This window comes from Trachinotus anak, unplaced genomic scaffold, assembly GCF_046630095.1.
Source record: "Trachinotus anak isolate AG129_WGS33_773 ecotype Australia unplaced genomic scaffold, CSIRO_AGI_Tana_v1 ptg000009l, whole genome shotgun sequence".
In the NCBI taxonomy this organism is placed as follows: Eukaryota; Metazoa; Chordata; class Actinopteri; order Carangiformes; family Carangidae; genus Trachinotus; species Trachinotus anak.
The window spans coordinates 5,383,749-5,404,542 of NW_027273860.1; the positions used below are offsets into that span (position 1 = coordinate 5,383,749).

At 39.7% G+C, this 20,794-nt stretch overlaps 1 protein-coding gene across 2 annotated transcripts; it reads left to right on the forward strand.

Annotated features, from left to right (window-relative positions):
• The first annotated feature begins 940 nt into the window (after positions 1-940).
• On the forward strand, positions 941-16,297 carry gad2 (glutamate decarboxylase 2). Of its 2 annotated transcripts, none has more exons than XM_071484715.1 (16): positions 941-1,600; positions 1,909-1,971; positions 2,171-2,317; positions 2,918-3,151; positions 4,605-4,695; positions 5,599-5,711; positions 6,204-6,319; positions 6,774-6,853; positions 7,409-7,463; positions 7,625-7,741; positions 9,028-9,092; positions 9,174-9,252; positions 9,378-9,527; positions 9,965-10,072; positions 11,863-11,952; positions 14,228-16,297. In XM_071484715.1, the coding sequence occupies exons 1-16, from the start codon at positions 1,525-1,527 to the stop codon at positions 14,399-14,401; spliced, it is 1,758 nt and encodes a 585-aa protein (XP_071340816.1). In that variant the 5' UTR covers positions 941-1,524; the 3' UTR covers positions 14,402-16,297. The 2 variants fall into 2 exon arrangements, with proteins under 2 accessions (XP_071340816.1, XP_071340818.1); XM_071484717.1 differs by having other exon boundaries at positions 976-1,594.
• The last annotated feature ends 4,497 nt before the right edge of the window (positions 16,298-20,794 follow it).

The following is a 20,794-nucleotide window of genomic DNA, read 5'->3' on the forward strand; positions in this document are numbered from 1 at the left end:
GGTATACACTCCAGTTTTCCCATGACCCTACACGGGATGTTGGAAATCATGCAATTTTTACAAATAATTGCATATTATGAAAAAAATCTTTCAATAAGCATTATTTTATTTACTTTAAATATCGAGAAACAAATGATACACAGGGAAAATCCAAGCCCAGTATAGAGAGCCACACATCTACTGTAACCCCATGCACAAATATTATCATGGCTTTGCCAAAGGGGACCGGTTATTTTAATCATTCTTTTTGGCAGGACATGGCTGGTGGTGATTGCCTCCATGAATCATAACAGATGTGTCTCAGTGTAGTTTTGATGCCTGGAGGCTGCGTTTGCTCTCATTCATGAATAAACGATAGTGTGAAAAACAGTGTAGAAGCTGACAGTGGTGGTGGACCTTAGTCTACATCCGGAATCTACAAACCTCCTCTTCATCATCATCATCATGAAGAAATGTGCAGATTTAAGGAGTAGCCCACTGATTTCAGTTTTATTTATGGATGAAATGCTGCTTTAAGTAAGTGGTGTAACAAAAAAACTTGTAAACTAAAGTAAAACTAGTACTGGCTGATAAAATACTTTTGGAGTAAGGCGCTCCAGCGCTGACAGGGAGAGAGGAGGGACCCATGTGCGCTCTCTCCTCCTCGCCGCCCCGCTGCTTCCTCCACCGGAGGCGGGCAATTACAGCAGCCGGTCTCCAAGAAATAGGTCTGCGATTTGCCGGGCAGATGAATTAGTTGGCATTTACTGTCTGCATGGAGGCAGCGAAGTTCAGCTGCAGCAGAGCGCATACAGGGTGGAGGGGAGGGGAGGGGAGCGGGGGGGGGGGGCGCAAAATGTTTGTATGTACTATATGGAGTCACGACGTACGACGCAACGCAGTTCGTCATGACCTGAAGTGAATCACGATGGGATTTCTTCAGTGACGTTAAATTTAGGTTAGATGCAATTAGGCATGGCTTAGCCTGGGTGCTGCATATTCACCAGCAGCTGTAGCTTCTAGCTGCTTTCCAAAATAAATCCTCCTGCTTTTTAAATTTTAATTTGAAATGTAACGCGTTTCCATTAAAAGACACAAATTTCCCTGTAATTTTTTTTAAATTTTATTATTTGCATCGTGAACTTGCTCAGACTGTCTTACCATCAGTTTTTTTTTTTCTTTTTTCTGTGAAGTGCGGAGAGTGGCTGCGCTTTGCGTGGACGCGCTGACAGTGCGCCGGTGAAGTCGAGCGTTTGCGGATTTCTCTGGGAAGACGCCGCTTCATGCTTCGTGCACCTGTGGACGCCTGCACACACAGAAAGGACGCCTTTGCAAAACCATCTTTTTTTTTCTTCTCCTTCTTCCTCGTCGTTTTATTTTTGAGGGGCTTTCCAGCTGCATAAAGCGTGAGTCGGATGCACGGCTGGGTTTTCAGCAGCCTGCTCAGATCCAGCACCACATCAGCTTTGAACAGCTCCAGCTCGACGCGTGTGGATGGGCTCTGTCGGTCTCCGTGTCCCCTGCAGCTCCTAACTACCGGCAACAATGGCATCACACGGTTTTTGGTCTCTTGGCGGAGATAATACGGGGGCCAACACCGGGAGTCAGAGCCCCAGTACGCGTGAGTGCATGGCTCTATTTTTTTTTTTTTTTTTTTTTTTTTGGTTGTTTTTTGTCCTCATGGACCAGGCGCAGCACTGTAACGCCAGCGCATTGTCTCCAGCCTGTGCTCTGCTTTTTTTTATTTATTTTTATTTTTTTGGTTTTACTGCCACCAAATCACAAACCAAAGCAGGCCTGCTGTATTTACAGTCCGCTTTCACACCCAACTTACAGGGTTGATTTTTATTCCCAGTTGCATGTTTCGATCTTAAAGTTGGACTGAACACTGATCACCCTCATCTGATGTATCCCCTCTCTCTCTTCCAGCCAGGGCTTGGTGCCAAGCGGCGGCCCAGAAATTGTCCGGAGGAATTGGATCGAAATTATGTGGTATGTTGGTTCACAGAGGAGGGGGAGAGGCAGGGGGGGGAGGAGGGAGGGGGGGGGGGGGGGGTCGAAAGGGTGGGGGACGCTATTTGGGCGACGTGCCTTTTTTTTTTTATTTCCATCATTATATTTACTGACCCAGCCTTGTCGCCGGGGTTATAAAAAAGGAAATATTTAAATGCTTTGTTGTGGTTTTCGGAAGCGCTGCTCAATGTCGGGGAGGTGGAGAAACCCGGCGAGTCGGCCGCCAAGCAGCCGCCGCAGACGCCTGCCGGCAGCTGCGGCTGCAACAAATCCTGCAACTGCACCAAAGCCGCTGCCGTCGAGTTCTCCGACCTCTATTCAACAGGTACCAAAGCATCACTGACAGCAAGAGCTGGATTATGAACTGATCTGTGTCTGTGGCCTCGCATTGACTGCCTTCATTTATTCAGTCTACAACACACACGAATAAGATTGTTTGCAGTATGAAACAATCATTCTCCAAATCTTGTTTTCTTCTTTCAGTAATATTGCTTTAAATCCATTTTTTAAATATATATATATCCCACTTTATTCGTTCCCACCAGCGTTAAAATACATGTTCTAGGCTATATATGAAAAATGCAAAAGAAACAACTCCCTGAACATGTGCCTGTGTGGATGGAGTGAGTGTAAATCCAGATGTATAGATTCAGATTCAGTGATGTTGGGATGGATGTTTTTCTGGACTGGTCGCTACTACAGTATTTCGGAGAGGTCACCTTCAACAAAATATGCTCTGTTGAGCTTCGCAGAGGAAAAAATGTCCTTCAGTCACCTGAGCTGTTAAAATAATAAGAAATATATATTTTTCTACATGTGCAGGCCTGATCATTTCTGCATTTTAATGATGCATGAAAACTGCTTTTTATTTCCACTGATACACGAGTCCAGGTAAAGAAACATTTTTTTTTTTTTTTTATTCCAGACCTGTTACCTGCCATGGACGGTGACACCAAAACAATGACCTTCCTGCAGGAAGTTGTGGATATTTTACTGGCCTACATCGTGGAGTCTTTCGACCGGGAAACCAAAGTGATTGATTTTCACTACCCCAACGAGCTGCTGCAGATGAACAACTGGGAGCTGCAGGACGAGCCCGCCACCCTGGATGATATCTTGATCAGCTGTCGCGCAACTTTGAAATACGCCATCAAGACAGGTAGGCCTGGCTTTCACTTTCAGATGGAAGCCAGAGAGATATATATGTATGCTTATTTTAAACTTGCAAAATACCTTAAAATATTTTTAATTTGGCTGATTAGGAAATATTCCCCCCATTTTTTTTTTTCAAAGCTGTATCCTAGATGGACTAGGCCCAGACTCAGGCCTGTTATCTGTCTGAACTGTAACAGCTTGAAGCTTCAACACAAATATTTAAAAATAATTTAAATGGCAATAACACATAGATATTGTAAGATATTGCTAAGATAATACCATAACAATAATAATAAAATGAATGTTTAATCATAAAATATGCTGGAGTTATATAATAAAATAATTCATTGGCAAATTTCAAAAAATGTCACAAAGATCTTTAGGTGATGTTTTTAGTTCATCCACCAAAGCTAAAACTACTGAAGACAGAATAAAATAAAGAAACTGACAGAAAATAATCTGCTTTTAAAAAAATGGGGGGAGTAAAAAATGATGATAAATGATGCCTATGGGAAAAATAAAAAATCAGGCTGGAAGTTGTCCTTGTTTTCCTCCTCCTGACCATCAGACCAATAAAGGCGGTGACGCAGTAAATCTGGTTCACCAAGTAGGAGATAATAGGCTAATAACCTGCCTTCATGGGTCCATTCTTCTCTGCTGACTGACACAGGCAGGGGGAGATTTACAGCTACAGCCCAGGGAAGATTTCACCCCCCCAAAAAAACAAAAAACAAACAAATATATTCATCTTTTGACAACATTTTACCTAATTGATCATTTATAGGCAGTTTATAGACAATGAATAAACGGCTTACTACACATTATAGTGTAGTTATAAGCAGATTTATTAGTGTACTTCTATGAAAACATATTCAGTATTGTGTTGTTTCAGTATATTGTCATATGTTTTTACACCAGCCACAGGAGCTGTTCATTAGTATTTGAAATATTTTAACATTATGGTGTGTGATAATGTTTAAATACTTCTCCTAAGTGTTAAATAAAAGGGGTTACAGTGAAATATTATATTGCATATTCTTTATAATGTAAAATAAATAAGAAATTCTAATAGGCAGCCACCATGAATCAGACTTTGACATCACCTATTTTTAAGAAAATGAAAAGAAAAAAAAAATCTTTATTTAGTTCATTTCAGAAGCTCCTCTCCCCGTGTTATAAAACAAATGTGTGTTTACCCTCCACTAAATTCCTACATTACCCACGTCACACCAAATCTTTTCATCATTTCTCAAGATGATTTCAAATGTCACTGCAGCTGCATTTCTAACCTTCAATTAAAGTGTTTTGAAGATGACAGTTTCTGTGCCCTTTTTTTTTTTTTGCACAAACTCAGCACAAACACACAAAAAGCACTTTTCAATTTTCCTGACACCAAGATTAAAAAAAAAAAAAAAAAAAAAAAACCTCACACCCTCTTTTTGCTCCTTTTCATTCAGCCCACCCCAGGTACTTCAATCAGCTCTCCACAGGATTAGACATGGTTGGACTGGCAGCCGACTGGCTAACGTCCACCGCCAACACCAACATGTAAGTATGCTGCTGCCTGCTTCATCATGATTTTAAATGATAATGACAATGAATTCCATTTCCGGTCCATCCGCCTGCACTCTGCTCTGTGTCTGCTCCGGCTGATAGCTGCTGCTTTTTTTTTTTTTTTTCCACTCAATCATGGCAAATGAAAAGGGTGAAATGAAAGACACCCCCCAACCCCCCAGCCCCCACTTCCCCTTTTACTCTCCCCACTGCACCCCTCCCACCTCTGCCTTTTATCCCTCCCCCCTCACCTCCATTCTCCCATGGGGGCTTCAAGGGGAGAAAATTAGCTCTGAAATTAAATTCAGACTAATCTGGAGCTAATTTCGGTGTGTGTGTGTTTTTGGGGTGATAAACTCTGCGAGCATCAGCCTTGGCATCTGTCAGACACTGCAACATAAACCTCATGTTGACATTTGGGTTTTTACATTTTCTGCAGCTAATACACCACGTACTAATAGGAAAAAAATCAGGAGGCACGTACTGGAAATGTAGTTTTTAATGCAGCAGCGATGACAGAAGACAGAAAGCATCATATGTAGCAATAGGATGTGATGTGATGTGAAAATAAATTTAAATCTTCAGAAAATGTATTAATTTGTATAAAATGTTTCTGTGCATTTAATTTCGAAACATTAATGCTGTTTAAGATCTTTTTCCCCTTCAGAAATCAACAATAATTACACATTTTTAACACAGAGTCCAGAATTTATATAGTTTGAAATAGTTTGTCTGTTTTTTTGTTTTTTGCTTTTATCTGCCGTCAATTTCATCTCTATCTCTGACATTTTTTTTTCCCCCCACACTGCAGTTTCAGGACAGTCTGTCTTTCAGTGATGAGTCATGGCGCATTTTTGTGTAACCGGCCCCCATGTGATGTCCCCTTGTGTAACGCAGGTTCACCTATGAGGTGGCACCCGTCTTTGTGCTGCTGGAATACGTCAGTCTGAAGAAGATGAGGGAAATCATTGGCTGGCCGGACGGCCGAGGAGATGGCATTTTCTCTCCTGGTACGTATGTTTGTATGTGAGGGCGTCGCCAGTCCCACCATTTTCTGTTTCACTGAAAATGGAACTGCGTGTGTGTGTGTGCTGTAATGTGTCAATTTGCATTTTGATGATATAAATGGAACTCGTTTCACAAGCCAATTAGCATAAAATAATTTTCTTTTTCCAACTTATAAACCCCCACAACGTCAACCCACCCCACCCCCTCCCCACTCCACAAGCTTTAATTTCTCACATGTGTTTCTGGTTCTCACATGATGATGAGGAGCAATGATTGGAGATTCTGATGACACGCTGTGATTGGCTGTGACATTTGTGGTGTCATCTCTTGTTACACTGCAAACAAAAGATTTGATAGTTGCTGTTTGTTCATTTTAAAACATGCACAGGTTAAAAACCCTGCGTCACTCCCATGAGGCAGTTCAGGCTTTGAGCCGTGAACTGACACTGACTGACTGAGAGGCTGTAAATCACTGAGTCCTGTCTGTCCTCTAGGTGGTGCTATTTCTAACATGTACGCCATGCTGTTGGCCCGCTTCAAGATGTTCCCTGAAGTGAAGGAGAAAGGAATGTCATCTGTTCCCAGACTGGTGGCCTTCACGTCCGAACACGTAGGCATCTGTGCTTTTAATATTTCCTCGCTGCATCATCAAGATGTGTCTTAAAGGATCAAATAATAAACACTGATTGCTATCTGAACAAACCAGATGTCAAAGATCTTCTTCTCCAGTGCAAGAATAACAGGAAATGTCAAGTAGCTACAGTAGCTGTGGCTGTGCTTGATGTGTGACTTTGGCACCAGCGGTGCTGATATGAAGCTGACATTATGTGCGTCAGACGCAGAAGGAGACACGGTGACTGTCACATTAGTCGGCTGTATGTCACCTCCTTTATCTTTAAAGGACATTTGAAAGATGCTGCACGCAAAACGCCTTCAAATAAAACACAAACCTTTCATAATTATGATTATTATGATTACATAAGTCCAGATTTTATTCCCTTCCTTTGAAATGGTGTCTTGCAGATATTTAAATATGATCTTTATTTATTTATCTAAACTTTCAGAGCCATTTTTCAATCAAAAAAGGTGCAGCAGCTCTCGGCATCGGGACTGAAAGTGTGATCTGCATCAAAGCAGATGAAAGGTAAAGTCAGACTTTTATCTGAGCCTTTTAAACGAAAGGAAAGTATATGAATTCCACACTTAGGCTTTACTTTAGTGTTTCCATTTGTCGCTATGTTATAGTCCACTACAGTTCTGTAGGAAATATTGTACTTTTTTATTCCACAACATTTATATGATGGCTGGAGTTACTTTGCAGATGCAGCTTTGTGATGAGCTTTTGTATAATATAATAGATTGTTATAGATTAAAACCAGTGGTTTCCAGCCTTGGCTTATGACTCCTCACAAAAAAGTTGTGTAGTTGGGCCTTTTCTCAACTTTCAGATGCCTTTGTAAAAAAGTAAAATTCTTCTTACATCAGCATTAAGTATCTTTCAATGTCATATAATGATATATATCTCACAGAGGCCATTTTTCCAGAGTGATTACTTTAACCTTAAATTATTTACTCGTAATTGACCATTTTTACTTTGTTGTTGTGGTGTTTTTGTTTTTTAACCTTAAGTCATCTTCTTCTATCTCTGAATTCACAAATAACTCAAGAAGCAAATAAGTATTGATTTTCTTTTACGCAGTGGTAAACTGATCCCAGCTGACCTTGAGAGGAGAATACTGGAAGCCAAACAGAAGGTAAGAGATGGATAGACATGTATTACTTCATACAGCACTGATCTTATGGTATTCAGTGGAGTGAAAACACAGTGATGAGGGGATTAGAAAACATATTGACATTCATATCTGCGTCAGTAGCTGCTTTATGTGCCTTCATGTTTTTGTTTGTGTTTATGCAGGGTTTCGTACCTTTCTTTGTGAGTGCAACTGCTGGAACAACAGTATACGGAGCCTTTGACCCTCTCATCGCCATTTCCGACATCTGCAAAAAGTACAACATCTGGATGCATGTGGACGTGAGTAATTGAAACACAGAAAAGCTCAACGTGTGGAGAGAAATCTGCATAAACTTTCCCTGTCGCCTGCTTCAAACTGTTATTATCACCTCACACACAGTATCTGACCACAGGAGGGACTTTAGTGAAGGGATACACAGAAATACAGAGCTCGCCAGTGAGTTTGACAAATCTATTATGTCTGTCTCGCCTCTAACTGCTTTCAGTTGACCCAGATAGGAGCTAGCCATTTCCTATCTAACACTGGAGATTAGAAAAACTGGAACAGAGGCTGTAAATCATCTCCTCCCCTGACTTTGCCATCATGGCCTCTCTCACTGAAGGAGCTCTATCTATTAATGAAGGTGATTTAGTCCTGACAGGGGGACACATCTATTAAGAGGCATAGATGGCCTTGTCTATCATTCCTCAACTAGCTGAGATGGAGGAAAACCACATCCTGCTTTTAGAGCATTTGTGGCACCTGCTGCTTTTGATGGTATATGTGCATTTGTGGATGCAGCTCCTCGGGAAATGTGTGTTTTATGGCTGTAACTGTAAGTATGAAGTTAGGAAATCATCCATGCAGGCTGTTGACAATTGGACCTTTGGACCAGCTGACAATGGCGGCAATGTTTAAAACAAAGACGCTGACATTAGCAAGTCTTTTGACTTTTTAACTTTTTCTTTATTCCACAAATTTTTAATATTGCAGTTCTATAAATAGGACTAAACAAAAATAAGGCAAGAATCATCCTATTACACACTGTAGTCATTACAACGCCATCAACATCATTACATATGAAAGACTGATTATTTCCCCAATGCCTCTGATGGAATTTAGACCATTATGAAATATCGAAACTCCTTGATGAAAACCAGGCAGAAACATTTTTTTAAACAAAGAAAAATAAAGTTTTTGCAAGTGGGAAAAAAAATACTTAGATGTTTTCTCCGTAACCTGCAATTATCACATTTAAGATGGACAACACGGCCTGGCTACTATCACATTAGATTAACTATAAAAGCTAATATTTACAGTACTGGTGTATACATCAGCTCATAAGTGTCCCCCTTACATAGTCTGCCCACTAGAGAGCACTGGCAAGTTTATGTTTCAAATACAAAATGTCCTGCACAGTATATGTTGTGTTCAAAATTCATTAGAAAAAAGACAGCCTCTTTATTAAAAGTTTGCTATCAAACTGATGCTGTGGGTACACGAGGCTGAACATGTGCTTACACAAGACCTTTAAGTTGTCTCTCCAGTGTTAACCTGTATGATTAACATCTGTCTGTCCTGTTAGGGTGCGTGGGGAGGAAGTCTCCTCATGTCCAGGAGGCACAGGTGGAAGCTGGACGGAGTTGAGAGGCAAGTTGCTTTGAAAGAAGCTAAAGAGGGTTTGAAATAATGATGCATGAAGGTTTATTTATTTATTTTTGTTAACTGCAGAGCCAATTCAGTAACATGGAACCCACACAAAATGATGTCCGTCCCTCTGCAGTGTTCTGCCCTGCTGGTCAGAGAGGAGGTAGACCATGTCCCATTTAACAACATTCATAATCGTGTACAGTGCATGTAGTGTTTTGGTTTTATTGAGGTAATTTATGGCTTGTTGTCTCAGCTATAATCACTCTGGATCTCTTCCCTCGACAGGGTTTGATGCAGAACTGCAACCAGATGCACGCCTGCTACCTGTTCCAGCAGGACAAACACTACGACCTTTCCTATGACACTGGAGACAAAGCACTGCAATGTGGACGCCATGTAGACATCTTCAAGCTGTGGCTCATGTGGAGGGCCAAGGTGGGGAAAAGCTGCTTTTGTAAAGGGTTCTTAGGTGGTTAGTTTTGCTCTTGCCAATGTGTGACATCAACCTTTGTGTTCAAATAAGCGAAGCCCAGAGTTTCTCAATCAGCGATAACCAACAGGAACCCACAGCAAATTGCAAATGTCACAATTTTTAGGAAGTTTGCTTGAATTTTTTATTGTAAACTAATGTTTCAAGAAACATTGTGCAAGAGTTAATGTGAATTTTTTTTTTTTTTTTTTTTTTTTTCACTTTCCCTCTCAGGGCTTTCAAAATTTCATTATCCAATATGTGAATCTTTGAAGCTTAATATTTCAAAACCTCTCAGAATGCAGATACAGCCTTCAGCTGTACCTTTAGTTTTACAGTATAAACATAGCATTTAATAGGCTAAACAAACGGCTTTAACAGGTTTGAATGATTTCTTTGACAGGGCACCATTGGGTTCGAGGCTCAGATTGACAAGTGTCTGGAGCTGTCGGAGTACCTCTACAACAAGATCAAGGACAGAGAAGGATACGAGATGGTCTTTGACGGGAAAGTACGTTCATATTCAACTTCTTCCCTCCACACGAGGATAATTCATCTGAAGCCATGTAGTCAGAGAAAAGTGGCTAACATTAGTCCATGTTGCTCCTTTCACTTCGTTGTACTCGGTGTCATTATGGGTGACTTGATTGGCACGCAGGGTGCTCTTGCTTTGTGTTGGATGAATGCCATTTTTACCTCTAGCTGCCAGTATAATGTGCTGCTATTATGTTTAATGAATAGCATAACGGCCTGTAATTGCTCATCTGCATATGAATAGCATGGTGTCTGAAATATCCTCCACCAAGCAGAACTACAACAACAAAAACATATGCGGGTATGCCGGGGTTATTAAGCTAAAAACTCTTTTATAAAAAGGAGTGCTTGGACACCCAGAGTCATTTACAGTGAACGCTGTTTCAAGGCTTATTGTTTTCCTGCTGAGCTACAAAAGGCTAAGAGCATCATAACCCAGAGGGTGATGGGGAATAAGCCAAGTCCTCTGGGCATCAGCCCAGGTGTTCCCTTGTCTGTGCTGCCCATTAAGCCTTTACATCAATCTGATGTTGAATATACCGCCACCGAACCAGCCCGGTGGTATAAAAGAGGCTGTAGTGTGCATCACTAGTCAGCTGTTGGTAATGAATGCTTTTCCACTGGCAGGCAGATCGGCACCCACTCGGCTTCAGATGCCAAAAAATAGAGTTGTTAGGCGCTTTCAGACACTGAGAGAATATCTAAGGATTGGGCAGGCTACCTGTCTGATGCTGGGAACAGCCAGTGGATTTTCTCTTCTGAGATCTGAATTACCGTTTTCAATCAAAACCTGCTCTTGCTTGGTGAAATGGATGGGCTACTGCCAAATATAGCACTTTGTGATTTGGAGGACTCTGTAGGATTTCAGACAAGGACGGCTTTAAATTTCTTTAAATGACACGGCTGTGTGTACAGGTATGTGTATATGTAATGTTTTCATATTTTTCAATGTCGTGCATAGGGCCAGGTGGTATGTTTAAATAATAACAATTTTCCAACATTATTGTATATCATAATAGAGGTAAGAAGTATATAAAAATCATAGAAATATCAAAATTGATGTTAATATCAATCACCCCTTCATATGCATTACATCAGAAAACAACTCACCCGTTTAAAAAAACCCCACTTATTTACAACCTTCCCATCTAATATTATTAGTGTCTTTAATGTTTTAGAGCACACTGTAATATGCGTAGGTTTGTGGGTTCATAGCATCTCCTCAATTATTCTAGCTTAAAGCTGCATCACTGCTAAATGATGCTGATGTGAGCAGCGAGTTTCAATCAAAACTTTAAAGCTGCAGCTGTAGAAAATATCAAATCAATGGCTAAAATTCACGAAAATGCTTTGTAAAGCTCAGGAGAGCTGCAGTGACCGCTTTCACATGACACAGTCATTGGATGCATTTTAAGCACAAAAATATTGATTAAAGCAGCTTTAAACATAGAGCTAATATTGTTGTTTTTTAACAACATGATTACAATGTGCTTGAAATAGTTTTCTCATTTTTTAAAATGCTTATAGCATCTCTCAAATGATTCTGGTAGCTTAAATTTTTATTTATGGAAAAATTAGTCAATACCGTTGATTATACTACTACCACAGGGGGGCACCAAGGCACCACACATAGTCGCTTTAATCTTGATGTCAGTAACACTAAATTCTTTCCCAGCCCCACATGTGTATGTTTTTTGCTTTTGTGTTACCTTGTGAGTTTATTCCTCTCATCTCCCGTCTCCTGTGTGTGTCGCCCCCCCCCCCCAGCCTCAGCACACCAACGTCTGCTTCTGGTACCTCCCTCCTGGGATCCGCTACATGGAGGACAAAGAGGAGAGAAAGAAACACTTGCACAAGGTGGGTGAGCGGAGAAGCCTGGCTGCGGTATCTACCAAAAACACCTTTCATCGCACCTTTCACGTGCCCTACAAGCCTTTCATTTCTATCCAGCTTGACCATTACATGTCCTCCTCATTAGGGACAACACACGTTCACTTACACTCAGGATTTAGAAAAAAACTTTGCCACGTGCATGAGGAACCGTGACAGTCTTAAAACGGGATCGGCCTCACAGAGAGGAAGGATATCACGAGCCAGGCTTAGAGGGAGTGAGGCTCTTCAGTCAGCTAAAGTGATGGCCATTCAGAGGCGCCCACAGCAGCAGGGGGCTACTAATTGATAATTAGGACAAACAGATGGTGTGTGCGCCAGACGTACAAAGCGCTCTCCCCTCTGTAAAACCATCAACCTAAAAATCGTTACCATCTTTCTCATAATTCATCAGGCTTCCTTTAGTTTTCCTGAGTCTGATTGAAAGAGCGCTGCAGTCACACTTCACAGTGTTTGGCCAGCTCGCTCGTTTCCACCGACCCCAGCACCGAGATTGAGGAATGATGTAATGCTGCCAGATTAGCACTTGGAGGGAAAAGTCCAAACTGAAGGAGCTTTCCTCAATTTCCACATGGCCTTGACTATTTCGAAAGAGACGAGAGGAACTGGAAAACTGTCAAAGACTGATTTGATCAAAAAAAAAAAAAAAGAAACTGTAGCTGCTGTTTGATTGCCAGCTGCAGTGGGACACCTGCAAGAGATTTAGGAGAAATGACTGATTATGTGATGGGAACTATAGAGCTCTAGCCACAGCAGTGCAGCATCTATATAAGCCTCTTTACATGACTAACTACTTCAGCAGACTGAATCTGAGGCCAACTTCTGTTCCTCGAGGAGTTTTTAAAGTTTCTCCTGTTTTCAATATCCTCACATTTATTAAAACTCTGTCTAGATTATGCTGGACCTTGAGATTATTGAAGTCACAGTTAAATTAAGCCCTTAAGCCAAAGCTTAAATTGTGCATATGCATAAAGTTATTAGGGGCTGCAATACTGCACCGAGTACAGAAGTTTCTAATTTCTAACTGTCTTTTTGCAGATCCTTCAATAGTCACCAAAATAATATACACAAGCTGTAAAAGCATATTTCAGAGGCACTTATTTTGAAATGTTTTCTATGCCATAATAAGATTGGTGTTGGTCCAAACAGTCAGTGTAAGTGCTCAAACTTGTAATTGAATCTGCCACAGCTCATCACAGCTCAGAATCCACGCCGACATCAACACACTGCTGAGTACAAAATAAATGACTGTCACTGCTTCGCTCCCTGAAGATAACCTCTCAGCTCGACGGCAGCAGCAGCAGTCAGGACTGTGTGTACCCGGCTGGTGTCAGATGTAGTCGTCAGACTGTATGGAGCGGCTTCAGAGCAATAATCTGAGGGGAAGATTGGATGAGTTTAGTTGCTGAAAAAGAAAACAAAGACAGGAAATATTCATTTCCCCAAAACTAGAAGTGCAAAAACTAAACAGAGTGAATGGAAAAACTGGTCATCAGTTGTCACTGTTTTAACACATATACTGAGAAAATTATATATTATCCGTCCAAATGTCGTCATGTGATCACATGACATATTTGGTAAAAAGCAGACGGATAATTCTCATTTTATATTTGGTTTATTCATATTCACATTGCCCACTTACATCTCATCCAGTATTTGGAACATGAAATCACAGACTCACAAGGTGCTTATTTATCATGGCAATAATGAGCAACTGTGCGAATGACTGTAGCCATAAAACTAAAGACAGATTTAAGAACAACATGTTTAACTGTGCAGGGACGAATTTATAAGAATAAAACAAGTTTAACATGATTTAATGTGATACAGTTTTATATATTATCATAATATTGATACCGATAGACTAGAGTATCAGCATTATTGATATTTTAGTCATCAATCAGTCCACACCAAGTTCTCAAAGTCAGTTTTGAAGGTTGCACAACAAAGTTACGGTTCCTCATTAAACTCCATTGTCTGTGTTATTATAATTTCTGTTGTGCTCTGACATTGAATGCTCTCCCAGCTTGTTTTGCACTCATCCATTAGGGATCTAATTTATTCTATACCCGCTCTGTAGTTTTGATGTCAATAAACTGACATAGTCGTCTTCTTCAAATGAACCAAACTTGAAGGAATTATATTTGTCTCAGGTGTTTGTTAAAATAAATGAGGTATATCTACCCTTTTTTATGTATGATGCAGTGGCTCTCCTCCTGCTGAATGTATTGGATCTTTTCAGGTGGCCCCGGTGATTAAAGCCAGGATGATGGAGTACGGGACGACCATGGTCAGCTACCAACCGCAGGGGGACAAGGTCAACTTTTTCCGCATGGTGATCTCGAACCCCGCTGCTACCTTCGAGGACATCGACTTTCTTATTGAGGAGATTGAGCGACTCGGCCAAGATCTATAAGACTCGTCTCACCAAGTCCTCCTGTACTTTTCCCCCTTGACGGATGAATTGTTTGTCGTGAATGTACTGGTAAACTTTTTCTTTTCTTTTCTCTCTCTTTCCTCCAAAGTCAAATATTTAAGAGTATATTTGAGAAAAAAAAAAATCTACAGATATATCCATATATTATGTATTGTAGCTTTGCCGTGGACTGACTTGGTCCAAAGCTATGTAAAAGTGCTTCTGTCTGCTTTTCCTATAGTGCAGTAGATCCCAGAGTAGTGTAAGTGATGTAACTTTATCTGTATTTTTTGTGATATGAAATGCTTGTGCAATAGGTCGGTGAGGAGGAGTTTATTTTTGAATCATTTCTCATTTGCCAGGTATGTTGTTAAGTGCCAAACGTGTTTGTGTTCTATTGTAACTAATTTTAATCTACTGGTTTAAAACTAAAAAAAAAGAAGCACTTCACCTTACCTCAGCTTAATCAACTGCCTTTACATCTGCACATGGTCCTTCAAGCAGTGATACTGGGACAAATTCTCATACAGTATACCAGCACATGTTTAAAAAAAGAAAAAAAAAGCATCCCAACCAGAGCAGGCTGTTGAATTGATTTGGAAATATTTACAAGAAAAGAAGGCAGGACAGAGATTTCCATTAAAAAGTACACAACAGCAAAGTCAATTCAGAGAATTAATGAAGGCATTTTGGTCCATCATGCATCACCTTGGCCTTTGACAGGCTTGTTAAATCCGTGTTGTTTGTTGTCACCAGCTATATGCAGATATCAAAACGGGCACCATCTCCAACCAGGCTGTATATTTAGCTGTGCTGTCCATGTCATACTGAGAATAATCAGCGCTTCAGAGGTAACGCAAAGTTATAATCCTTCAGATTTTCTTCATTTCAAACCCCATTCTTACCATAATGAATCACCATTCAAAATATTTGGAGTGTGTCATTGCTTCTCTTAGTATTCGTTTTAATTGTTAGTGGCAGAGTTAGTTTTTCCTACACACAGAATTTACTGGAAACACAGCAAACACACACTCTGTACAAAAGAAGACAAAAGATGGTGCTTGTGCACATTTAATCAAATGCAGAAGACAATTTGACCTTGAGGTCAGTATTATTTTAAATGACATTACTGACGGCCTTCTTTAGCTTTCTTTATCAAGATGCAATAAAAACTCTCAGCCCAGGGTTTGTTTTGCTGTTAGCAGAGACAGAGGTGGCGTCAAGGTGTGTTTGCTGCCCCCGCTGGTCGATTCTTGTCACTTACACACATGTATAGAGTGCTGCAGGAATGAGTCCTAAAACCTGGAAATAAGTTAGCTTATTTTCTCCAAAAATCTTGTCTTACTGAACAAAATAGTTTTGTTTGTTTATAGAACTTACTTCTGCAATAATGAGGAAAAAAAACTATCCCATTAGCTTTTTGTCGGGGGAACCAGGGTGATGCTAACTTCCAGGTTCGTCATCCCTGCAGCGCTCTATGAAGAGATCAACCTGGACTGAAATCTTTAGGATTATAAGTTTAACTGAGCAAACCTCTCATCTATAGTAATCACTTAGAGAGGTCATGTTTTTAGTAGAGCACTTACTGAAAGATCGAGGATCTTAAGAAACCGGGAGCGGGGCAATACTTGTTTTATTTGGCTATAGGAACTTCACCAGATTTGCAGCTATTGTATACCTGACATCACTTGCACTAAATCATCCAGGGGAGGAGGAGAAGGAGGAGGATCATCCCTTAGCATTGCAACTGAGATTTCTTCTTTAATTCATTCACAAGCAATATTGGAGTATGGGTCCAATCTGTATACCCTGCAAAATATCACAAGAAACAGTGAATTCAAGTGTACAATAGTTAATGATAATCAAGTCTCCAGACCAAATGCACAGTAGTTAGCGGAGGAAAAAAAAAAAAAAAAAAAAAAAAAAAAAAAACCCCAAAAAAACATGCTTATTGTAGGCAGGTTAGTTGTTGGAACGTGAACCCTGATTAACAAGCAGAGGTTCTGTAGCATTTTCATTAGAACAAGTTAGAAAAGCACAATTTGCTCAACATGGTTGGTCAGTGTACAATCACTTTTGATCATAGATTGTAAATAGTATTTCAAGATGTCCTAAGTACATATCTTTGTGTATACATACGTGTATATAAGACATATAACCAGAGACTATTTGTGAGGTAAAGTTACTCATATTTTCTCTATCTCCGATATAGATTACTTGTATTTTCATCCTGTTGGTCCAAAAGGCTTTTTTCTTTGTGTGCGTGTATGTATGTATGTCTGTATGTGTGTATGTGTCACACACTCTGTTTGGTTTGTGACTCTTCTAGCTATTTCAAAGAAAATGTGTTTTCAGCGACTGGCTTTAAAGAAACTGACAGATTTCACCTTGAAACACTTGTGAGTCTCACTCCCAGAGACAAACAGTGAGACTCAGGTGTCTGGATTTCAAATGAATATGCAAAGCCATTTTGACTCTGAAGCCCTGTGTGTGTGTTTTTTTTTTTTTTTTTGTTTGTTTTTTTTTGTGCACAAGTGATACTTGAAGGTATGTGCCAATGTGTACCTTAGTGTGTTTGTAACTGTGTTGCCTTAGTATAAATTTGCCAGTGTTGTCTAGTTTTCCTCCGAAGGGGAGGTTGTGCACTTTAGAGTATAACACATGACCTAATAACGTGCAATGTCCAATGGTTGTTCATAAGTTGATGTTTAAAAAATTCTACTAAAAAAAAATGTAACTTAAGCTCCTTGGTCTGAATGTGTCATGAATCAAGGATCTCTTGGAAAATGAAAGCATATGATTTTATTTTATTTTTTCTTTTTTAACATCCCAATGGAGAGTAGCCAAGAGTTTTAAAGATTAATGGTCCTATTTTAAAATTGGCGTACACACTGTGACACAGACAACATCAGATTAATAACAGCGACAAAGGAATCTCACTGTGGTAGTCTTGGAAAGCCAGACGTTTTGTATCTCTTGCTGCTGCTGCTAGACTTGCTTTCTTTGCACGTGCATGCAATGCCTTGCCTATCCAGCTTGTTTGATATACAGTCTCCTCTATATCTATTTATATCTATTTATATATACATATATACAGTACGTGTAGCTCCTGTAATTAGCTTTAGTGTCCGATGTATAGCTTAGCCTGTAGATTAGTGCACTGTCGCTCTAGCCTTTACGTGTGATCTCTGTGTCTTGGGCTTCCTGTAAAGTTTCTCCGTGCCGCCAGCATGCTAACCTCGCCTAGCACCGTATACCTCTCCGCGCTTGATCTGACTATCTCTATCCTCTGTCTTTCTCTTCTGCTTGAAGACTGTCGCTGCTCAGAACGTAGAGTATTATATCTATATGTGTGTAGTCCCTCAGCATGTCTCTCTGAAAGCTTCTTCTCTGCTTCCGCACCTGTACGACCTTTTCTCTCTTTCTCTTCCGCTTCGCCCTCTGGTAGCAGTGACAACGTGCTCCTCAAACGCTTTCCTCAAACGTTTCTTGGCTACCCGCTGTCGTTCTGTTGGTGTGTCTGAGACGGTATGTTGACTCGTGTCATGGTGCCATAGCTTCACTGGTTTTCATTTTCTTTTGACCAAGGCCCCTGGACTCTATGGGATGTATGAAAAAGAGATTTGGGTTTGATTGTCCAGAAACTCGTCTAATGCAGGTGTTGTTCGCCTTTTAACCCAGAAATAAAGAAAAAATGTACCCTGGTTTCTTGCTTACAGGAAATATTGTTTGTTTATGAGAATTAAAACCCCTAGTACTCAGAGTGCAGTTCATTTTCACTGAATATGGTGCAATTTTGAATCATATATTCTGCAAACTGCTGTGCTAGCTTCTCTCAAACATTCATTTGTCCTGAACTATATGTTACTCTTGGGAAAATATAAATAAATATTGTCAAAACAAAGATTCTGTGAACCTGTTTTTTTTCTTCTTTTTCTGTCAAACATATTTTGTTATGCCTCATATAGGAGCTTTCAAAAACACTTCACATATTTCTGTCTCTCATGGGAAAAAGCATAGTGTTATGTGAACAGAAATAAAGTTAAACTGGTTACATAACATGGTGAGAAAGTCCTTGAGCAGCAGAAGTGGGACATGAAAAGTGGCACTTTGAGAGCGCTCTACAAGGTGAGGACGTATCAGCGCTGCCAGCACTGCATTGTTCATATTTATGTAATCATTTTTCTTGCCCCAAGTATCATCATTTTGGTATCTTTTCAGTTTTAAAACACAATGCAGTGCATCCAAACTGCAGCTTGTGTATAATTAAGTGCAAACATATTTCGTAAACCTGCAGCCAATAATCTTTGTGAACCTTTAAATTAGGTTTTGCCTTAAATTTTTTTTTTTTTTTTTTTTTATATTACCATATTGCTGTAGAAACAAACTATAATGGAGATGAATCACCTTTCTTCCATACAGTCTCCAAAAAATTTAAATAGCAAAAAAGATGCCACTCCAGTGAAAAACGTAATGTGTATATATATATATTTCAACAGCATCACTGGCTGGTTACTATCCTCTCTCTAGGTGGCACTGCTACCCCACAGTTTTGTGTTTAGGGAGCAACAGAGTGTTTTTTTTTTTTTTTTTGTTTGTTTTTTTTTAAACCCTGCCTGAAAATATGCATGCACAGCAAATGTGGCTGTAATTTTTGGCAGATAAAAATTATTTTCCATTATTGTCTCAATGAGATGTTATTTTTACATTTTCTTCTTAATCATTTCTGATTGCAACATCCTTTTAAGTCCAAATGAAAGAAGAAAAGATGAAAAAAGACATCCCAAACTATGTGAAAGGCCCCCAGATGCTTTACCTCATCTTTAGTAGATAAAGAGGAAAGTCACATGGGAATAGCTGCCATCTCTCCTGACAAAGACTTGACCCACAACCATTCAGGGAATTACCCCATTTGTTTATTTAAGTGCAATAAAGGCCCAGATAAGAAAGTGAAACATATGATTTAAACAAAACATCTGGGGTGCACACTATCAGCTGGCTCTGACTGAGGGCGCTCAGAGGAAAATGGGTGGTTTTGACATTACGAATATGACGTGTAATCACAGTTAGTTAACTGTTTCCACACGGCACTTTGAGTGTGTTTGCATGATGAGGGCCAATGCAGGCACAGATCAGTCTCCAACGCCTGATCAAGCAACACCACAGTGAGCACAGTCAGAGGAAAAGTGCTTCTGCCTCATTACAGCTTCAGACTTCAGTACTGTCTCACCGTTGAGCCTGGTGCAGATATCAGTTTAGCGTGTAATCCGGCTGACGTCTGTACCTAATGGTCTTCCTGTGTAGTTATACTGTTTTTAGGTTATGGCTACCATGTTACAATGTTTTCCTGTGAACCTCTTCAACGGCTAAATGGATATTTGCACATCTGGGATATATATATATATATATATATATATATATATATATATATATATATATATATATATATATATATATATATAGTACCAGCCAAAAGTTTGGACGCACTTTTTTAAATTATGTAAGTTCTGTCTAAAATGCTTACCCGACAAATAGGGGATACAGTATGTGTATTTTTTTTTAATCTCTTCTGGTCTTTTCGGGTATTCCCCACAGATGGTGATGTTCAATGTTCATAAAATCTAACAATATGAAAAATGAGTCCTGATGGTGGCACTAAAGGAAATATTTAACCCCTTGGAGACATTAATCTACCCAGAAAACCCAGTGGCAATGTTAGATTTCAAGATAGCTAAAACTAAATCAAGCTAACAAAACAAATGCAATAATTCCTACATTTATGTACCTTATGCTGACCTGAGGGTGGAACAAATACCTGAAAATGGAAATGGTTCATCCTCTGAGGAATGGCAATCTACCCATTAGATTTTTGAACTTTTAGAACTTTTGATCTTGAAATAGACAAAACCCCAAGAGGGCTTACTGGAAAAGATTCATCTTCAGGAAATGAAATTTCTCAGCAAATTTCTTTCAGTTTTATTTTCTAATATTTCACTTGCAGCAATCTGACCAGTAACATTTGAATATTTCTTGTGTGCAAGTAGAAATTCTTGCCCCATGGTAGCACTACAAGACAATGACCAGCTGTCTCACCAAAGATTCCTCCTATTGGGACCATGACAATCCACATCAAGTTTCAAGGTCCAACCAGTAGCTTTCATGGACATGACAAGGGGACAACAAGGGGATATTCTGTCCTTCTAGGTAAATACACAAAGTACAAAATCTTGTAAAAAATACAACCGGTTAAAGCGACAATAACAAATACATTTAGGTGATTTTAGAACATTTGAAGGTACCTATAGTGATTTTAATCCAATGTCTATTAGGTTGCATCTGTGCTACACAATAAAATCATTAGTATGAAAGAACCAGTGCAGAACACATGCACTG

Bases quoted from the DNA above. Each gene is read 5' to 3' on its own strand.
- gad2 (XM_071484715.1), top strand. From the start codon at position 1,525: ATGGCATCACACGGTTTTTGGTCTCTTGGCGGAGATAATACGGGGGCC. The intron at 1,601-1,908 runs GTGAGTGCATGG...TCTCTCTTCCAG, and splicing joins GAGTCAGAGCCCCAGTACGC to CCAGGGCTTGGTGCCAAGCG. The intron at 10,073-11,862 runs GTACGTTCATAT...CCCCCCCCCCAG, and splicing joins AGATGGTCTTTGACGGGAAA to CCTCAGCACACCAACGTCTG.